Raw genomic sequence first — 16611 nt, forward strand, 5'->3', positions numbered from 1 at the left:
GTAAATGGAATAAGAAAATGAGGCGGCAGTACCGTAATAGAAGATGACAATGAAAAAAAGGCATGAACACGAGCCATGCACGGCTCATAATGGTCAAACGAGGCTTTACTAAGTTGGCTCATATTTGGGTTGTCCCAGTGAATTCAGCCTGACATCTGCCTTTCCTGTGATTAATTCCATGTGGCCGTCCCATTTTAAATCTCTCCGTATGCAAACTCCTACATAGTTAATGGATATGGCTCCATCCAATCACTGTTTTGCAATCGTATAATCATAATGTATTGACTCTTTCTGCCTATTTATAGGCAACCGATACATTTGTTTATGCGGAGGATAAAATATAAATCCCTATACCAAGAGCTCCTGCGCTGCTCTGATTGCATTCCCCTATAACTTTCTAGCGTTGCGACAGCCCCGCATAGAACAGCATCATCCGCCAAAAGCCTCATTTAACATCCTACGTTATCCAGAAGGTCGTTTACATTTTTACCATGAGATGCACGACTTGACGACGACAGTAGCTTACGCACGATATGCCACTGGCAAGCATTACAACTTGATGACACTGGGACCATACAAAGAAAGAACTGCTACAGTGCGGTATAAAGGCAACCGAAAGAAATACGCAATGAAACGAACAGAAATGGCGCTTATATTCAAAGACCATAGACTGTAATCACGGCTAATTCTGATGGTCTCCTCGACATTAAAAAATGGGGAACGTGGTCCGTAACAGGATGTGTGATCTCCACGGACGACCGTGCGTGCTCTACAACGTGTTCGGACGCTGGCCATAAGATCGGTAACGAGATCTTGTGGCAGGACGTCCCATTACCCCACCAGCGCGGATGACAACTCCTAGATGGTCGTTGGTGCGTCTTGACGTACTGCAATACGTCTTCCAGCGCTTTCCACACGTGCTCGATGGGAATTAAGTCGGAGGAACCGGAACGCCAGTCCAGCCGCCGAGTATACGCTCGTTGCAAGAGCTGCTCCAGCTGCGCTGTCAGATGAGGTCGCGCCACGTCGTCAATTGCAAGCGGACAAATAAGAGTAGCACTCGCGTTCTGAGGCTTCGTTCAAACGCAATTACAAATACATAACTACAGATAGCTTAATCACTGGTTCTAATCATTCAGTTTGTGACTATCTAAATAAATTATGTATATCCGTATCCTTCATCTTCTTAGAAGCTTAAACTTTTGACACCGCCAAGGGACTGTAGACAGTATGTGAGTTACACTGGCCGGCCGGGGTGGCCGAGCGGTTCTAGGCGCTCACAGGTTCGAATCCTGCCTCGGGCATGGATGTGTGTGATGTCCTTAGGTTAGTTTGGTTTAAGTAGTTCTAAGTTCTAGGGGACTGATGACCTCAAAAGTTAAGTCCCATAGTGCTCAGAGCCATTGGAATTTTTGAGCTACACTGAACAGCCGCCTACCTAAGTTTTCCACTTTTGGCACGGATGACAGCGGCGAAGCGTCGTGGCTCTGAAGCAAAGTTGATACGTCGCTGGATCGAGTCGGCACCACATCTGCACACATCAGTCGCCTTATTCCCGCAGATTAGAATCCTGCCTCGAGCGTGGTTGTCTGTGATATCTTTAGGTTAATTAAGTTTAAGTAGTTCTACGTCAGATGTTAAGTCCCATAGTGCTTAGAGCCATTTGAGCCATTTGAACCTTATTCCCGTGAACCCCGTGGAAGGTAGCGATGAGCTCTGACGCGAAGTTCAATCAAATCCCAGATGTGTTCGACCGGCTTCAGACTTCGCGAGATGCGGGGCCAGCACATCAACTCCAGCACACCACTGCAGTCCTCGAACGACTTCATCACACTCCTGGCCTTGTGGCATGTCGTATTATCTTGTCGAAAAAGCCGGCCGGTGTGGCCGTGAGGTTCTAGGCGCTTCAGCCTGGAACCGCGTGACCGCTACAGTCGCAGGTTCGAATCTTGCCTCGGGCATGGATGTGTGTGATGTCCTTAGGTTAGTTATGTTTAAGTAGTTCTAAGTTCTAGGGGACTGATGACCTCAGATGTTAAGTCCCATAATGCTCAGAGCCATTTGAACCATTTGTCGTAAAAATGCCACTAATGCCACTATGGTCAGGAAACATGATAGTCGTGAAGAAGTGTACATGGGCTGCAACCACTGTATGCCACTCCTTGGCTGTCATGGTGCTTTGGACGAGCTCCATTCGACCCATGGATGGCCACGTGATTGTTCAGCAGAGAATAATGGTGCCGCCGCCTGGTTGTATCCGTTCCACACTACAGGTGTCAAGTAGCTGTTCCCCTGGAAGACGACAGATTCGCACCCTCCAAACGGCATGATGATGAAGCTATCGGGATTCGTGAGACCATGCAACGCTCTGCCACTGCGCCAGCGTCCAGTGCCGATGGTCACGTACCAATTTCAGTCGTAGCTGCCGATGTCGTGGTGATAACATTGACACATCTATGAGTCGTCGGCTGCGCAGGTCCGTGGTTTGGAGTGTTCGGTGCATTGTGTGTTACGACACTTTTACTCTGCCCTGCATTAACGTCTGATGTTAGTTCGGCCACCGTTCGCCGCCAGTCCGCCCAGCCCACGACGTCCGACATCCGTAATGAGGAGTGGCCGCTGAACCCCACGACGTCTGGACGTCGTTTCGCCACGTGTTGAAGACACTCACCAGAGCCCAAGTCGTGCAGCTTTCGAAATGCTCGTGCTGAGCCTCTGGGCCATCACAACCTGCCCTCGGTCAAACACAGATAGATCTCGCGCCTTGTACATACGGACAGCACGCTCACTGGTACAAAGTGCACCGTGCGTGTGTCTGACTAGCAGTTGTTCCTCGCCAGGTGACGCTGCTATCACCTGGACGTGTTTATATCTGTAGTAGGTCGGCGGTCGTAATGTTCTTGTTGCTCAGTATATATCGTCACTCAGTTTGCAGACGGTTCACCGCTTCCAGTTTCTAAGACAGTCGGGTAAGACACTGATCGCGTAGGCAGACAAAGAGATCGAAATGAGGTAACGTCCGATAGATAAGGTCAAACACCTAAGATAATGGTTGTTTTTGTTGTGGTCTTCAGTCCTGAGACTGGTTTGATGCAGCTCTCCATGCTACTCTATCCTGTGCAAGCTTCTTCATCTCCCAGTACCTACTGCAACCTACATCCTTCTGAATCTGCTTAGTGTATGCATCTCTTGGCCTCCCCCTACGATTTTTACCCTCCACGCTGCCCTCCAATACTAAATTGGTGATCCCTTGATGCCTCAGAACATGTCCTACCAACCGATCCCTTCTTCTGGTCAAGTTGTGCCACAAACTCCTCTTCTCCCCAATCCTATTCAGTACCTCCTCATTAGTTATGTGATCTACCCATCTAATCTTCAGCATTCTTCTGTAGCACCACATTTCGAAAGCTTCTATTCTCTTCTTGTCCAAACTATTTACCGTCCATGTTTCACTTCCATACATGGCTACACTCCATACAAATACTTTCAGAAATGACTTCCTGACACTTAAATCTATACTGGATGTTAACAAATTTCTCTTCAGAAACGCTTTCCTTGCCATTGCCAGTCTACATTTTATATCCTCTCTACTTCGACCATCATCAGTTATTTTGCTCCCCAAATAGCAAAACTCCTTTACTACTTTAAGTGTCTCATTTCCTAATCTAATAGCCTCAACATCACCCGACTTAATTCGACAAAATTCCATTATCATCGTTTTGCTTTTGTTGATGTTCATCTTATATCCTCCCTTCAAGACACCATCCATTCCTTTCAACTGCTCTTCCAAGTCCTTTGCTGTCTCTGACAGAATTACAATGTCATCGGCGAACCTCAAAGTTTTTATTTCTTCTTCATGGATTTTAATACCTACTCCAAATTTTTCTTTTGTTTCCTTTACTGCTTGCTCAATATACAGATTGAATAACATCGGGGAGAGGCTACAACCCTGTCTTACTCCCTTCCCAACCACTGCTTCCCTTTCATGCCCCTCGACTCTTATAACTGCCATCTGGTTTCTGTACAAATTGTAAATAGCCTTTCGCTCCCTGTATTTTACCCCTGCCACCTTTAGAATTTGAAAGAGAGTATTCCAGTCAACTTTGTCAAAAGCTTTCTCTAAGTCTACAAATGCTAGAAACGTAGGTTTGCCTTTCCTTAATCTTTCTTCTAAGATAAGTCGTAAGGTCAGTACTGCCTCACGTGTTCCAGTATTTCTACGGAATCCAAACAGATCCTCCCCGAGGTCGGCTTCTACTCGTTTTTCCATTCGTCTGTAAAGAATTCGCGTTAGTATTTTGCAGCTGTGGCTTATTAAACTGATTGTTCGGTAATTCTCACCTCTGCCAGCACCTGCTTTCTTTGGGGTTGGAATTATTATATTCTTCTTGAAGTCTGAGGGTATTTCGCCTGTTTCATACATCTTGCTCACCAGATGGTAGAGTTTTGTCAGGACTGGTTCTCCCAAGGCCGTCAGTAGTTCCAATTGAATGTTGTCTACTCCGGGGGCCTTGTTTCGACTCAGGTCTTTCAGTGTTCTGTCAAACTCTTCACGCAGTATCGTATCTCCCATTTCATCTTCATCTACATCCTCTTCCATTTCCATAATATTGTCCTCAAGTACATCGCCATTGTGTAGACCCTCTATATACTCCTTCCACCTTTCTGCTTTTCCTTCTTTGCTTAGAACTGGGTTTCCATCTGAGCTCTTGATATTCATACAAGCGGTTCTCTTCTCTCCAAAGGTCTCTTTAATTTTCCTGTAGGCAGTATCTATCTTACCCCTAGTGAGACAAGCCTCTACATCCTTACATTTGTCCTCTAGCCATCCCTGCTTAGCCATTTTGCACTTCCTGTCGATCTCATTTTTGAGACGTTTGTATTCCTTTTTGCCTGCTTCATTTACTGCATTTTTATATTTTCTCCTTTCATCAATTAAATTCAATATTTCTTCTGTTACCCAAGGATTTCTACTAGCCCTCGTCTTTTTACCTACTTGATCCTCTGCTGCCTTCACTACTTCATCCCTCAAAGCTACCCATTCTTCTTCTACTGTATTTCTTTCCCCCATTCCTGTCAATTGTTCCCTTATGCTCTCCCTGAAACTCTGTACAACCTCTGGTTCTTTCAGTTTATCCAGGTCCCATCTCCTTAAATTCCCACCTTTTTGCAGTTTCTTCAGTTTTAATCTACAGGTCATAACCTTTAGATTGTGGTCAGAGTCCACATCTGCCCCTGGAAATGTCTTACAATTTAAAACCTGGTTCCTAAATCTCTGTCTTACTATTATATAATCTATCTGATACCTTCTACTAGTATCTCCAGGGTTCTTCCATGTATACAACCTTCTGTCATGATTCTTAAACCAAGTGTTAGCTATGATTAATTTGTGCTCTGTGCAAAATTCTACCAGGCGGCTTCCTCTTTCATTTCTTAGCCCCAATCCATATTCACCTACTACGTTTCCTTCTCTCCCTTTTCCTACACTCGAATTCCAGTCACCCATGACTATTAAATTTTCGTCTCCCTTCACCATCTGAATAATTTCTTTTATTTCATCATACATTTCTTCAATTTCTTCGTCATCTGCAGAGCTAGTTGGCATATAAACTTGTACTACTGTAGTAGGTGTGGGCTTCGTATCTATCTTGGCCACAATAATGCGTTCACTAAGCTGTTTGTAGTAGTTTACCCGCGTTCCTATTTTCCTATTCATTATTAAACCTACTCCTGCATTACCCCTATTTGACTTTGTGTTTATAACCCTGTAGTCACCTGACCAGAAGTCTTGTTCGTTCTGCCACCGAACTTCACTAATTCCCACTATATCTAACTTTAACCTATCCATTTCCCTTTTCAAATTTTCTAACCTACCTGCCCGATTAAGGGACCTGACATTCCACGCTCCGATCCGTAGAACGCCAGTTTTCTTTCTCCTGATAACGACATCCTCTTGAGTAGTCCCCGCCCGGAGATCCGAATGGGGGACTATTTTACCTCCGGAATATTTTACCCAAGAGGACGCCATCATCATTTAATCATACAGTAAAGCTGCATGCCCTCGGGAAAAATTACGGCCGTAGTTTCCCCTTGCTTTCAGCCGTTCGCAGTACCAGGACAGCAAGGCCGTTTTGGTTATTGTTACAAGGCCAGATCAGTCAATCATCCCGACTGTAGCCCTTGCAACTACTGAAAAGGCTGCTGCCCCTCTTCAGGAACCACACGTTTGTCTGGCCTCTCGACAGAAACCCCTCCGTTGTGGTTGTACCTACGGTACGGCTATCTGTATCGCTGAGGCACGCAAGCCTCCCCACCAACGGCAAGGTCCATGGTTCATGGGGGGGAAGATAATGGTAACGACCTTAATTTATCAAGGCTACTAGGAGAACTACGCTTTCTTATGATATATAAAATGTATGTTTGACCATCAGCTTGACCAAGTATCAACCTGTTTCAGTCATGGACCATCTTCACGGATAAGGATCAAAATGGTTTAAGCCACCAAATTACGTTTGTCATTACTTAAATAATGTGCAGAGCACGTTTTGAATATCAGTATACGACACAGGATTTTTGGAAGTAAACATACTTATACTGAGTGTACAGAAAGCAGTGTCATAGTCTACGTTAGTCTATAGCAGTTTTACAACTGTAATCCTGAGTGAATGAACCAAGTCTGTTTACAGAGAATAAACGCAGCACATACAATTGTTGTGCAGATATTTGAAGAGAAATACAAACAAAAAGGGCAGGGGAGGGGTTAAAAAACCAGCAAAATACAATGAATGTGTGCTAACCATCGGAGACCATAGAACTCTTGCACCAGAACATTCATAAATATCGGTGAAGAATCTGCGATACACTCTCCGTGGTTTTGGCGTTCACCCGTGGTGTACTTCTCTGTCGGTCAACTGATCATCTGTTTCTTATTGTTGCTTGTGAACCCCTGTTTTCTAACTCAGGTATCTAAGCAATGTTCGCCAGACTTACATTCCTTGTCATGACTTATGTAGGCTTTGCCATACTTTTAACATTATTCAATAAGTGTGCTCTAATTGTACGTATATTTGTGGACTTTAATATTTAAGTAGCCTCCTTTCTGTCCGGTAGTTTATTTGTAGCTTTAATCATGCCAAAGCCTATTCAACAGGACGACCAGGATTAATTGCACCCTGACAGGAGAGAAAGAAATCTTATTCTTAGGCGTCATACTAAATACAGTGAAATTTATAAAGTGAATAATGAACAGTTTTAGTTTATGCATTGAGAATGCAGCAAACCGATAAATGTCACTAGGTCCTTCCGTTTCGATGCAGTTGTAAATGTAAACTGCCCTGCATCCACGGTTGGAAACAGCTTCCATTATATCAAACTGGAAAAAAAAAATTTAAATCTTCAATATTGATAAACTATTAAAACAGAGATTTTTTCCATTGACGTGGCTTATTATTTCTTATATTTGAACCATTATAAATAGTCGGATACAAAACTATCAATGCCCGCATCTCGTGGTCGTGCGGTAGCGTTCTCGCTTCCCACGCCCGGGTTCCCGGGTTCGATTCCCGGCGGGGTCAGGGATTTTCTCTGCCTCGTGATGGCTGGGTGTTGTGTGCTGTCCTTAGGTTAGTTAGGTTTAAGTAGTTCTAAGTTCTAGGGGACTTATGACCACAGCAGTTGAGTCCCATAGTGCTCAGAGCCATTTGAGCCAAAACTATCAAAACAGTCTAGCCGATTTAGGCTTCCCCTCCCGCTTAGTCTTTTACAAGTTTGAAAAATTTATATATTTTACCTCTTTGTTATAAAAGCAGTTGAAATTAATTTTATTGTGCAGAAGGAGAGTTCTCATGTGCTGAATTATTTAATATTTCCGTAAATAATTAATGATAACTTCATATTGTGTGAAAATAATTGTCTTTTTATTGTCTTTTTGGTAAACATTGAAATCTTCATTAGCCATTTCTTACATTTATCATACACTATTTTGCTGAATATTTTGAATCTGAGCTATTCCCACATATATTCAATAACAATTGCCAAATATGTTCCAGTGTACAATCTTACTTTTTACCATCATGATTTTTTAATGAACCTTTTAGTCATTTTCGTATCGTGAAGCTATTATGTACACAGTATACACGTATTTTTCCTTTAGATCATTAACGTGGACTTACACATAAAGAAAATACAAAATAAAGTTATAATCTCTAATACAGACCCAAACATCTTTTCTCACTGCACGACTGCGTATAAAACCTCCGAAAACATCAATGCGTTTCTAATGAAGTACTTAGGTATCAAGTTCTTTATTAGTCCTAAGTATCGTGTACTACAGTAGTCCAGTGACATACATCTGAAAAGGAAGTATTAAGTCAGGTTCCCACTGTTAGAAGAACTGAAGACCGGGGAATGCGACAAATGCAGCCCAGACAGCAGCAGAAGCAGCACCATTACCGTTGAGAGACTAACGAGTGTGTGTCGTTGTGGTCGCAGGTCTGGCGCCCGGCACCGCTCACCGCATCCTGGCGGTGGTTCGCGACTGGGAGAAGCTGCCGCCCCCGGAGGAGTGGGAGGCGGAGGCGGAGGGGGCGGGGCCGCTCGACTTCCAGGACCCGCCGGGCCCGCAGCGGGAGCAGCTCAAGAACTTCCGCGACCGCCTGGCCGCCTCGCTGCCCAACGAGAACCGCGTCTACCTGGCGTGAGTAGCTAAGCTGACCTCCTCACACGCCCTCGCCGCTTCTGCGATCTCTGTGCATCTATTTCGTCACGTTGCCTGGGCTAAGATCTGTGCTGCACTTCCACGTCAATTCCTGCAGTCCTCGCACGGGACGTGAAAGAGAACGAGGACGTGGAGCTATTCGATTTTTGTGACGTCAGAAAGTGAAATTATACCTTGCTAGGAAAATTTCCAGGCACAAATCTAAGAATTAACATATTACTATTTTCCTTCTCGGAGAGGAACGCGGCAAATGAGATGCGAGATCACTGTCACGTCACAAACGGAACTTCGGAGACGCCATATTGGATTGTAGCTGAGTCCTGTGTTTGGTGGTTTTTATTTCATAACTTACATCTTATGAACACACACTGATGAGCCAAAACATCACTACCACCAGCTTAATCGGTGGTTTGTCTTTGGAGCGAAATACATCACTGATTATGCGTGTCAGGGATCCAATATGTCGCATTACATGTCTACGCACATCTCACGTAATCTGCGTAAATAACGGGCCGCTCTATACGATTTACATCAGGCGAATTTGGCCGCTATGACATCAACGGGACTTCACTATAATGCTCCCCAAACCATTGTAGCACGATTGTGGCTCTGAGACGTGGACAATTATACTGTTGAAAGATGGCATTGCCGTCGGGGAAGGCATCAAGCTCGAAGGGATGCAGGTGGTTCGCAGCTGTCAGCGTGTCTTCCATTACCACCACAGGAGAATTTCTCCCATGGCATAATGCTGCTCTCGCCAGCCGGCGTCCACGGCGCGCTGCACGTTTCGAGACGCAGTTCACCTCGATGACGGCGTTTGCGGAGACTACCAGCGACCTAGCGTGACAAAAACGTGATTCACCCAATGAGCCGACACGTTTCCATTGATTGACTGTGGAATCCCAGTGGTATCGAGCCCTCTACAACCGTAATTGACGATGTTGTTGGGTCAGCATGTGAAGACGTAGGGGTGGCCTGCTGCAAAGTTCCATGTTCAACAATGTATGATGAACAGTATGCCCCAACACGTGCGAGCACCAGCGTGGTGCCACAGATCACCATCCAGCCTACCTTACGGAGCGAACAAGCCTCCAAACCCTAAGTTCTGTGATGATTGCAGACATCCAACCATTTAGCGCCTAGTGGTATTTTCACTGTCCATCTACCTCTTCCCGTAGATGCTCACGACCGTAGCACGTAAACATTCAACCAGCTTCGCCGTTTTCGAGATATTCGTTCACAGACTTTGCGTAATAATAGCCCTGTAATTAGTCAAAGTCGTTTATCTCCATGTATTTCCCTATTTTCAGACTGTATCTTCGCTAGGGTGATCCCCCATCCGTGTCTGCACAGCTTACATACTTCTGTTACCGCATCATGTACCCGCAAAGCCACCGCGTCCAGGCCAGTGGTCATAATGTTATGGCTTATTAGTGTATGTTGTTTCAAAGCACAGGCACTTAGAGTACCTCTCCAAATACCATTGGTGTTCTATGCATCGTTTGCTCATATAAAACAGATTTATGTACCTAGAGCAAACGTGTCATGAATCATCATGTTCAGTCAATTAGGGGAAATTTTGCAGGACGTGTTACTTGATCCAACACTAATGTTGGCTTAGTACCGTCACAGATGAACAACAAATCTGCATTGTTTTCAAGTTGACCACCATACTGGGAAAAGTGGAGAGGTCCAACAACGTCTATGCTCAACGTCACTCCGCAATTCGTGCTCGTCAGGCTTGTTTTCCTCCAGGCCGTGTACAAAAATGCGCCTCTCATGTTGTTCAACGTCCTGGAGTTTTATGGGGAATTCTGTATCATCATGTTTATAATACCCACGAATATCAGGTGTATAATATTTACTCATACGCTGAGCACGTTTCCCAAAATTTTTCTCTCGGGCCAGAAGGGGCGAAGCAAAGCAAGTATTTTCGGATTTTTTGGGATTAATACGGCCATTTCTCCTGGGAGAGAGATACGTGAAAGGCTTCCACGTAATAGATCAAGAACATGTGTGTGAATGTCGAACCACAGAAATCCGGCTGGCTGGCTCTGAGCACTATGCGACTCAACTGCTGAGGTCATCAGTCGCCTAGAACTTAGAACTAATTAAACCTAACTAACCTAAGGACATCACACACATCCATGCCCGAGGCAGGATTCGAACCTGCGACCGTAGCGGTCACGCGGTTCCAGACTGAAGCGCCTTTAACCGCACGGCCACACTGGCCAGAAATCCGGACGATCATTCTTGGGATTCAGGTAATCGGGCCTGTATTTTAGTTCTGATGTATTTCACAGACCACTCAACAAACATGGTGCCCCGTGATATGGCACCAATTCGCCCCTGTAAACGATTAGCAGCTGTAGTGACAACGCCACATTTTGTGACTGCAAATTCACGACATAGCGTTGTATTACATTTCATGGTAGATATATGATATCGTAGGTCGTCTAGGATCTTGGAAATTTCCATTTCCCAGTCATGCTGATGTGCACAGGAGCTGGTTAAGATGATGGCAAACAGGTGATTTCTCGATCTGTGCCTGCGAGACCCTGTGTCCAAGTACGCCATGAATCACTGCAGAAGACAATTCTGTAGAATAACACAGCTGGTGCTCAGTAACAGGACGAGCTGAGGAACCGCTTCTGGCCGGCTGGTTTTCACAGTCAGATGGAGCGCTTGTGATGATGGTCTAGCCACGGGTGTACACGACGCTGGCTGTCGGTGCTGATTCCACACAACCCCTTCCAGATGCGTGCGGCGACAGTCCTCGTGTGGGTTCTTATCTCCCCAACATCGCTAGAAAAAAATGTTCCTTTGTAATCGCATTGAGTACTCTTTTTGTTGAACATTTGCAAGAAAACTAATAAGAGAGAATAAAAATTTTGTTCAGGAAAATAGAGACTATGTAAAGTGAAGAATCATTCATGATAAAATGTGTTTGTTTACAACTAAAAATTATCCTATCACCATATAACGTTGTGTTAAATAATTGTGTGCGTCAGAGTAAGGTCATATTGCTTAAACGTAACACATTCAAGTCAGGAAACAACGTTCCAGATCATTGCATTAATTCGGAGTTGTCAACATTATTTGTGTTGATTTACATATGCATATAAAGTTTAGCGTGATTTTTCTGATAACAACTGCTTAAGTAGTTGCTTAAACTTTAAAGATTTTGCTACAGCAGAAAGTGCGGCACTGAACACTTTTGTAGTGGCGTTATTTTTTCCCATTGTACTATGGATTCGGTTCCCAATATAGTTTAAGCCTTCTCCTCGTACTGTTTGATGTGTAGAAACACTGATTCATACAAACAAAACATATTAGTCAGTATATACAAACCTATTCAGCTAAGCTATTCACCTCACGTATTTACACAATCGTTGGAGACATCGTAATTCTATTTTCAAGCAGGTGAACTGTGATAAAATTCTCACGAAAAGACGTATGTAAACTTCTCTTAGCCATATTAATTACAGAGATTCGGTATAAACTTCACCTTTCAAAATGCAACTATCGTAATTCCTTCTGCTGACTAGAAAGAGACGATTTCAACGACGGTCCACTCTTCAAATTCCAATTAGTAGTTTCAGAGCAGTTTACGGTCTGTGGAGCTTGAGAGTAATCTCTTTGGAATATGAAACCGATACCTGTTGTATGCAAAAGTTGGTGGCTTTATGCCAAAAATAAAGAAATACTAAGCGTCGGATAACGAAGAAACAGTTTAAAAGGGATAAGACAGGAAAAATAAGTTTCATTCTGTCTCTGTAGTTCACGTGTGTTGAATTCAGGTTAATTTAAAAAAAAAGGAAAGAAAAAGAAAAAAAACTGACGCCTTTTACAAATCATGAGATACTACTTCTTCATGCACAATACAGAATGAACGCTAAGCAAGAATTGATTTGTACGCCACCCCGAGAGATGGTGACCAACAGGAATGACAATTCAGCGAATGTCCAAAAAGCTGTTATTGGAAGGGCACCGGAATGTTTCAAAGTGAGTAACGAACAAACTTGGGACCAGAAGAAGTCGTTCGTAAACCACATGCTGTGAAGTTGCGAGTACCTCTGCAGTAAATCTGCACAGAACTGTTCGCATTCTGAGCGCAAACAGCTTGCATCGGTGATACGGTCACTTCACCAACAGATCAACCAACGGGATTGCAGAAGACGCACGGGGAGTTCTGTCGCTCGTTTCTGATGCACGCCGCGCGGGGTAGCCACGCTGTCAGGGGCGCCTTATCACGGTTCGAGCGGCTGACACCGTCGGAGGTTCGAGTCCTCCCTCGGGCATGGGTGTGTTATCAGCTTAAGTTATTTTAAGTTAGATTAAGTAGTATGTAGGGATAGATGACATCAGCAGTTTGGTCCCATAGGAACGTGCCACAAATTTCTGATGTACCATCAGGGCAATAGGTTCGTTCTTCAAAGTATTAGTGTAGCTACCTTTAGAAACCGTAGAAACCCGAATGTAAGAAATGCATGTTATTAAGCTGTTGAGAATTTCCAGCTGCTGAGAACCAGCGGCGATAGTGTGTGAAGCTTAGTGCGGGATTATGGTAGACTACGTAACTGGTCATTATACCGCTGAAGAAACTTTAACGGATAAAACACCGAGGTTCTGCCACATGCAGTACGTAGATGTGAACGGTGCCAGAACTGTGGTTGCCCAGGTCACCTCTCGCTTGTTGGTAAGGAAAGCGCTCACCCAGCGCTTTTCTGGTCGCCGGATAGGACGTTCTGACGACCGAAGAAGATCTGCATCATTGCGTTGTTGCTGAATGTGAAATGATATCGAAGGAACCTCTTCAGTGCGTCCAGTGACTGAAAACGTTTGTGTGTGGGCATTTCGAACACTCGATGGAAATTTTATAAAGTGGTTATGACCAGATTCTTTTGTGATTTCCTTTTTGTTGGAGTTTCCGACGTAATTTTGGAAAGTAAGTTGACATGTAACTCAAAACGCGAAGTAATTATTTAACAATTTTTAGACCTCACGTCCCTATTTTATAAGTCCATTCAATTTTTGACGTATAGCTTTCTTTGAATGCTTTGGGGGAAACCGGAGCTGAACTGTTACCATTACAAACTAGTGAATCATCCTAACGCGCCACGTTCTGTATAGTGTTGGTCATACTCTAAAGTGTGTTTAACTGAAGTTTCGCAAGCAACCTGAAAACTGTCAGACTTCTAAACAGATTGAGATCCAGCATCGGCCTAACTACCCTACTTTTGAACATGAACTTATTGATGCAAATTACTTTATATGAATGTCATTTTAAGTAATTTGAAACGTGCCCGACTATCTGTAAATTAGATTGCATAAAAGAACGATTCACAAGAATACTCAGAATGACTAAGTGTAGCTTAATTTAAATGCGCTGTGTTACAAAAACGCATCCGTTGAATTTACTCGAAATTTCTCTAATTGAAAACTGTTCCCAGTTTTATGTAACTAATGTTCATTTAGGCCCAACAACAAATTCTTTGCTTGCAACGGATAGCTTAACTTTGATCAGGCAGAAATGCTAGCGATGATCTGAAATGAATCACTGCGCGTTAGTTTGCCCTCTTATGAGTATTTTATTTAAGTTGATGTTTTAGAAAATTACATTTTTGTTTCTATTTTCAAAATTATTTATAACTGTTCACGTATAAGTGAAAGGCACGACAATGTAAATTTTACCGAACATGTTTCTTTGTACAGTGGAATATGCTTTATGAGGTATTTATAAATGAGAAATGAAAGTGCTTTGAAATTCAAGGGCTTTTTACGACCAAAAAGAAATTCCTAGTACTACGGATTATCAGCGTTCTCTCTCTCCGCATTTTCATACTCGATAATGTCCGCAGCTACAAAATATTTTTGCCACAAAATTTTGTTTTCTTGACTTCCAAATACAATATTATTTAACTAATCAAAGTGGAGTAGGGCTAATTAGAATAGTGAACACATGGTTGATATTTCTCACTAATTATCACCACGTAGGTATTTTTATACATAATGAAATCTGTGCACAGCAATAATTACTGAACTCGCGCTTGCAGCTAAAAACTCAAACTAAGTTACCTTTTTCTAAAGTGCTTTCTCTTTGCACAATGATCTGAAAACTCGTCCTTCATCTTCAGGCTACACAAGATGGCTACCTCTGTGCGGCACCTCTGTTATCTAAGTTGCTCACTCCGCCATTATACAACACCCTCTCACCTCGACTGCGTAACTATCACTGCGAAAGGCTGTATTCGACTGTTACGCAATGGCTTGCCCGCGCTTTTCTTACTAACACAACCTCTGGAAACCATAGACTGTGAAACGGTCATGTGTTCTGCATACTAAGATATTTGAACTGGTAGTATTCCGGATGAAACGGTAATTTTCATTATATTTGCATTCAAAGATGCAACAAGTGGTGATACCAATGTAACTGTGATTTATTACTATTTCATTTAATGTATAAACCTTTCAAACTTCGCAAATTTCCGCATAAGACAGCAGTGACTTTCCTTTTCAAAACAGATCAATGCTAAGTTGTAAATATTGCAATTTCTGCGGAAATATAATCAGATTTAGAAGAGCGAAAAGCAGCTGAAATCCGTTCTTTTAGAACTACAATGCTAAGAGTCGAAATTACTGTAAATCCCTCTGAAAAAGCGAAGTTGGAACTGAAATCTGTGGAACTAATTTAGCTATGAAAAAAGACTGTTCGTCCATTTTTGAGGAATTTTCCAGAATTAAATTGGGTTAAAAACAGGATTATGATGTCTCTCAAGCTGCGGGAAAACTCTGCGGTGTACAGTTTTACTTGAATCACGTGCATGCGAGGTGTGTTCAAAAAGTAGCGTGAATTTTATTTCGCAGGTTATACTAGTCCTATTCGCTCGATTTTTTGTTGTATTAATAAACATATCCGAGACGTATCTCTATACAGGTAGCCATACTGGATGTTTGGTATGTCGTCACTTGTTAAGAAGGTTACACGGAGTTGATTACGAGGGGTGATTATTGATTTGTTTTATAAATGGATCAGAGGATTGGCATTCAGTTTGGATATAAGAATAGAATAAAATGTAAAAATGTTTTAGAAGTGTTGAATATTTCTTTTCGTGAGTCTGTTGTGAGTAAGACAAGGGTTTACGAGTGGTATAAAAGTTTCCAAGGTGGCTGTGAAGATGATGAACGTTTTGGTCACCCCAGCGCATTACCAACTTATGAAAGCCTGGAAAAAGTCAAAGAAATGATTATAAACGATCACCGAATCACAATCAGAGAACTATCTGATGACGTTGGAGTTTCAGTTGGCTCATGCAGTGGAGAGCAAAATTTGTGCCAAAGGTGTTGAATTTCGTGCAAAAACAACAGATAACGAAACATTGGTGTGCCGGTGTGACGTCGAAAATAGGGCCAAGTCGTCCCAGTGGAGGCATTCTGTGTTGTCACGCCCTGAAAAAGCTCGGCAAATGCGGTCGGATGTGAAAATTCGGCTCAGTGTTGTCTTCGATTTTAACGGCGTGGTGCATCGTGAGTTCTTGCCAACAGGTCAAACGATTAATAACGAGTACCACAGTTTGAGGTAAGCAATCCGAAGAAAACACCTTGATGTGTATCGAAACAATTCACGGCTTTTGCGGTGAATTTCTGGCGAAAAACAATATTATAATCATGCTCGCCGGATGTGCGGATTTTAATGTCCTCAAAAATAAAGAGAACTTTAAAGTGCCATCGTTTTATAAGCTTATATGAGATTAAAAGCGCATCGCTGAAAGAGCTAAGTGATATCTCAAAGACAGAGTTCCAGAATTGTTTTGGGGATTGGAAGAAGCGCTGGGATACGTGTGTAACATATAATGAGGATTACTTTGAGGAGACAAGCTTAATGTACTCTAATA

The 16611-nt window shown here is 43.0% G+C and overlaps 1 protein-coding gene across 1 annotated transcript in view; it reads left to right on the forward strand.

Annotated features, from left to right (window-relative positions):
- LOC126204367 (NACHT and WD repeat domain-containing protein 2-like) overlaps window positions 1–16611 on the forward strand; it is a 1117837-nt gene that overhangs the window by 842972 nt on the left and 258254 nt on the right. Inside the window, exon 7 of the mRNA XM_049938741.1 lies at window positions 8491–8695. Coding sequence (XP_049794698.1) covers window positions 8491–8695 — 205 coding nt within the window. The remainder of the gene's footprint in view (window positions 1–8490; window positions 8696–16611) is intronic.

This window comes from Schistocerca nitens, chromosome 9, assembly GCF_023898315.1.
Source record: "Schistocerca nitens isolate TAMUIC-IGC-003100 chromosome 9, iqSchNite1.1, whole genome shotgun sequence".
Taxonomy (NCBI): Eukaryota; Metazoa; Arthropoda; class Insecta; order Orthoptera; family Acrididae; genus Schistocerca; species Schistocerca nitens.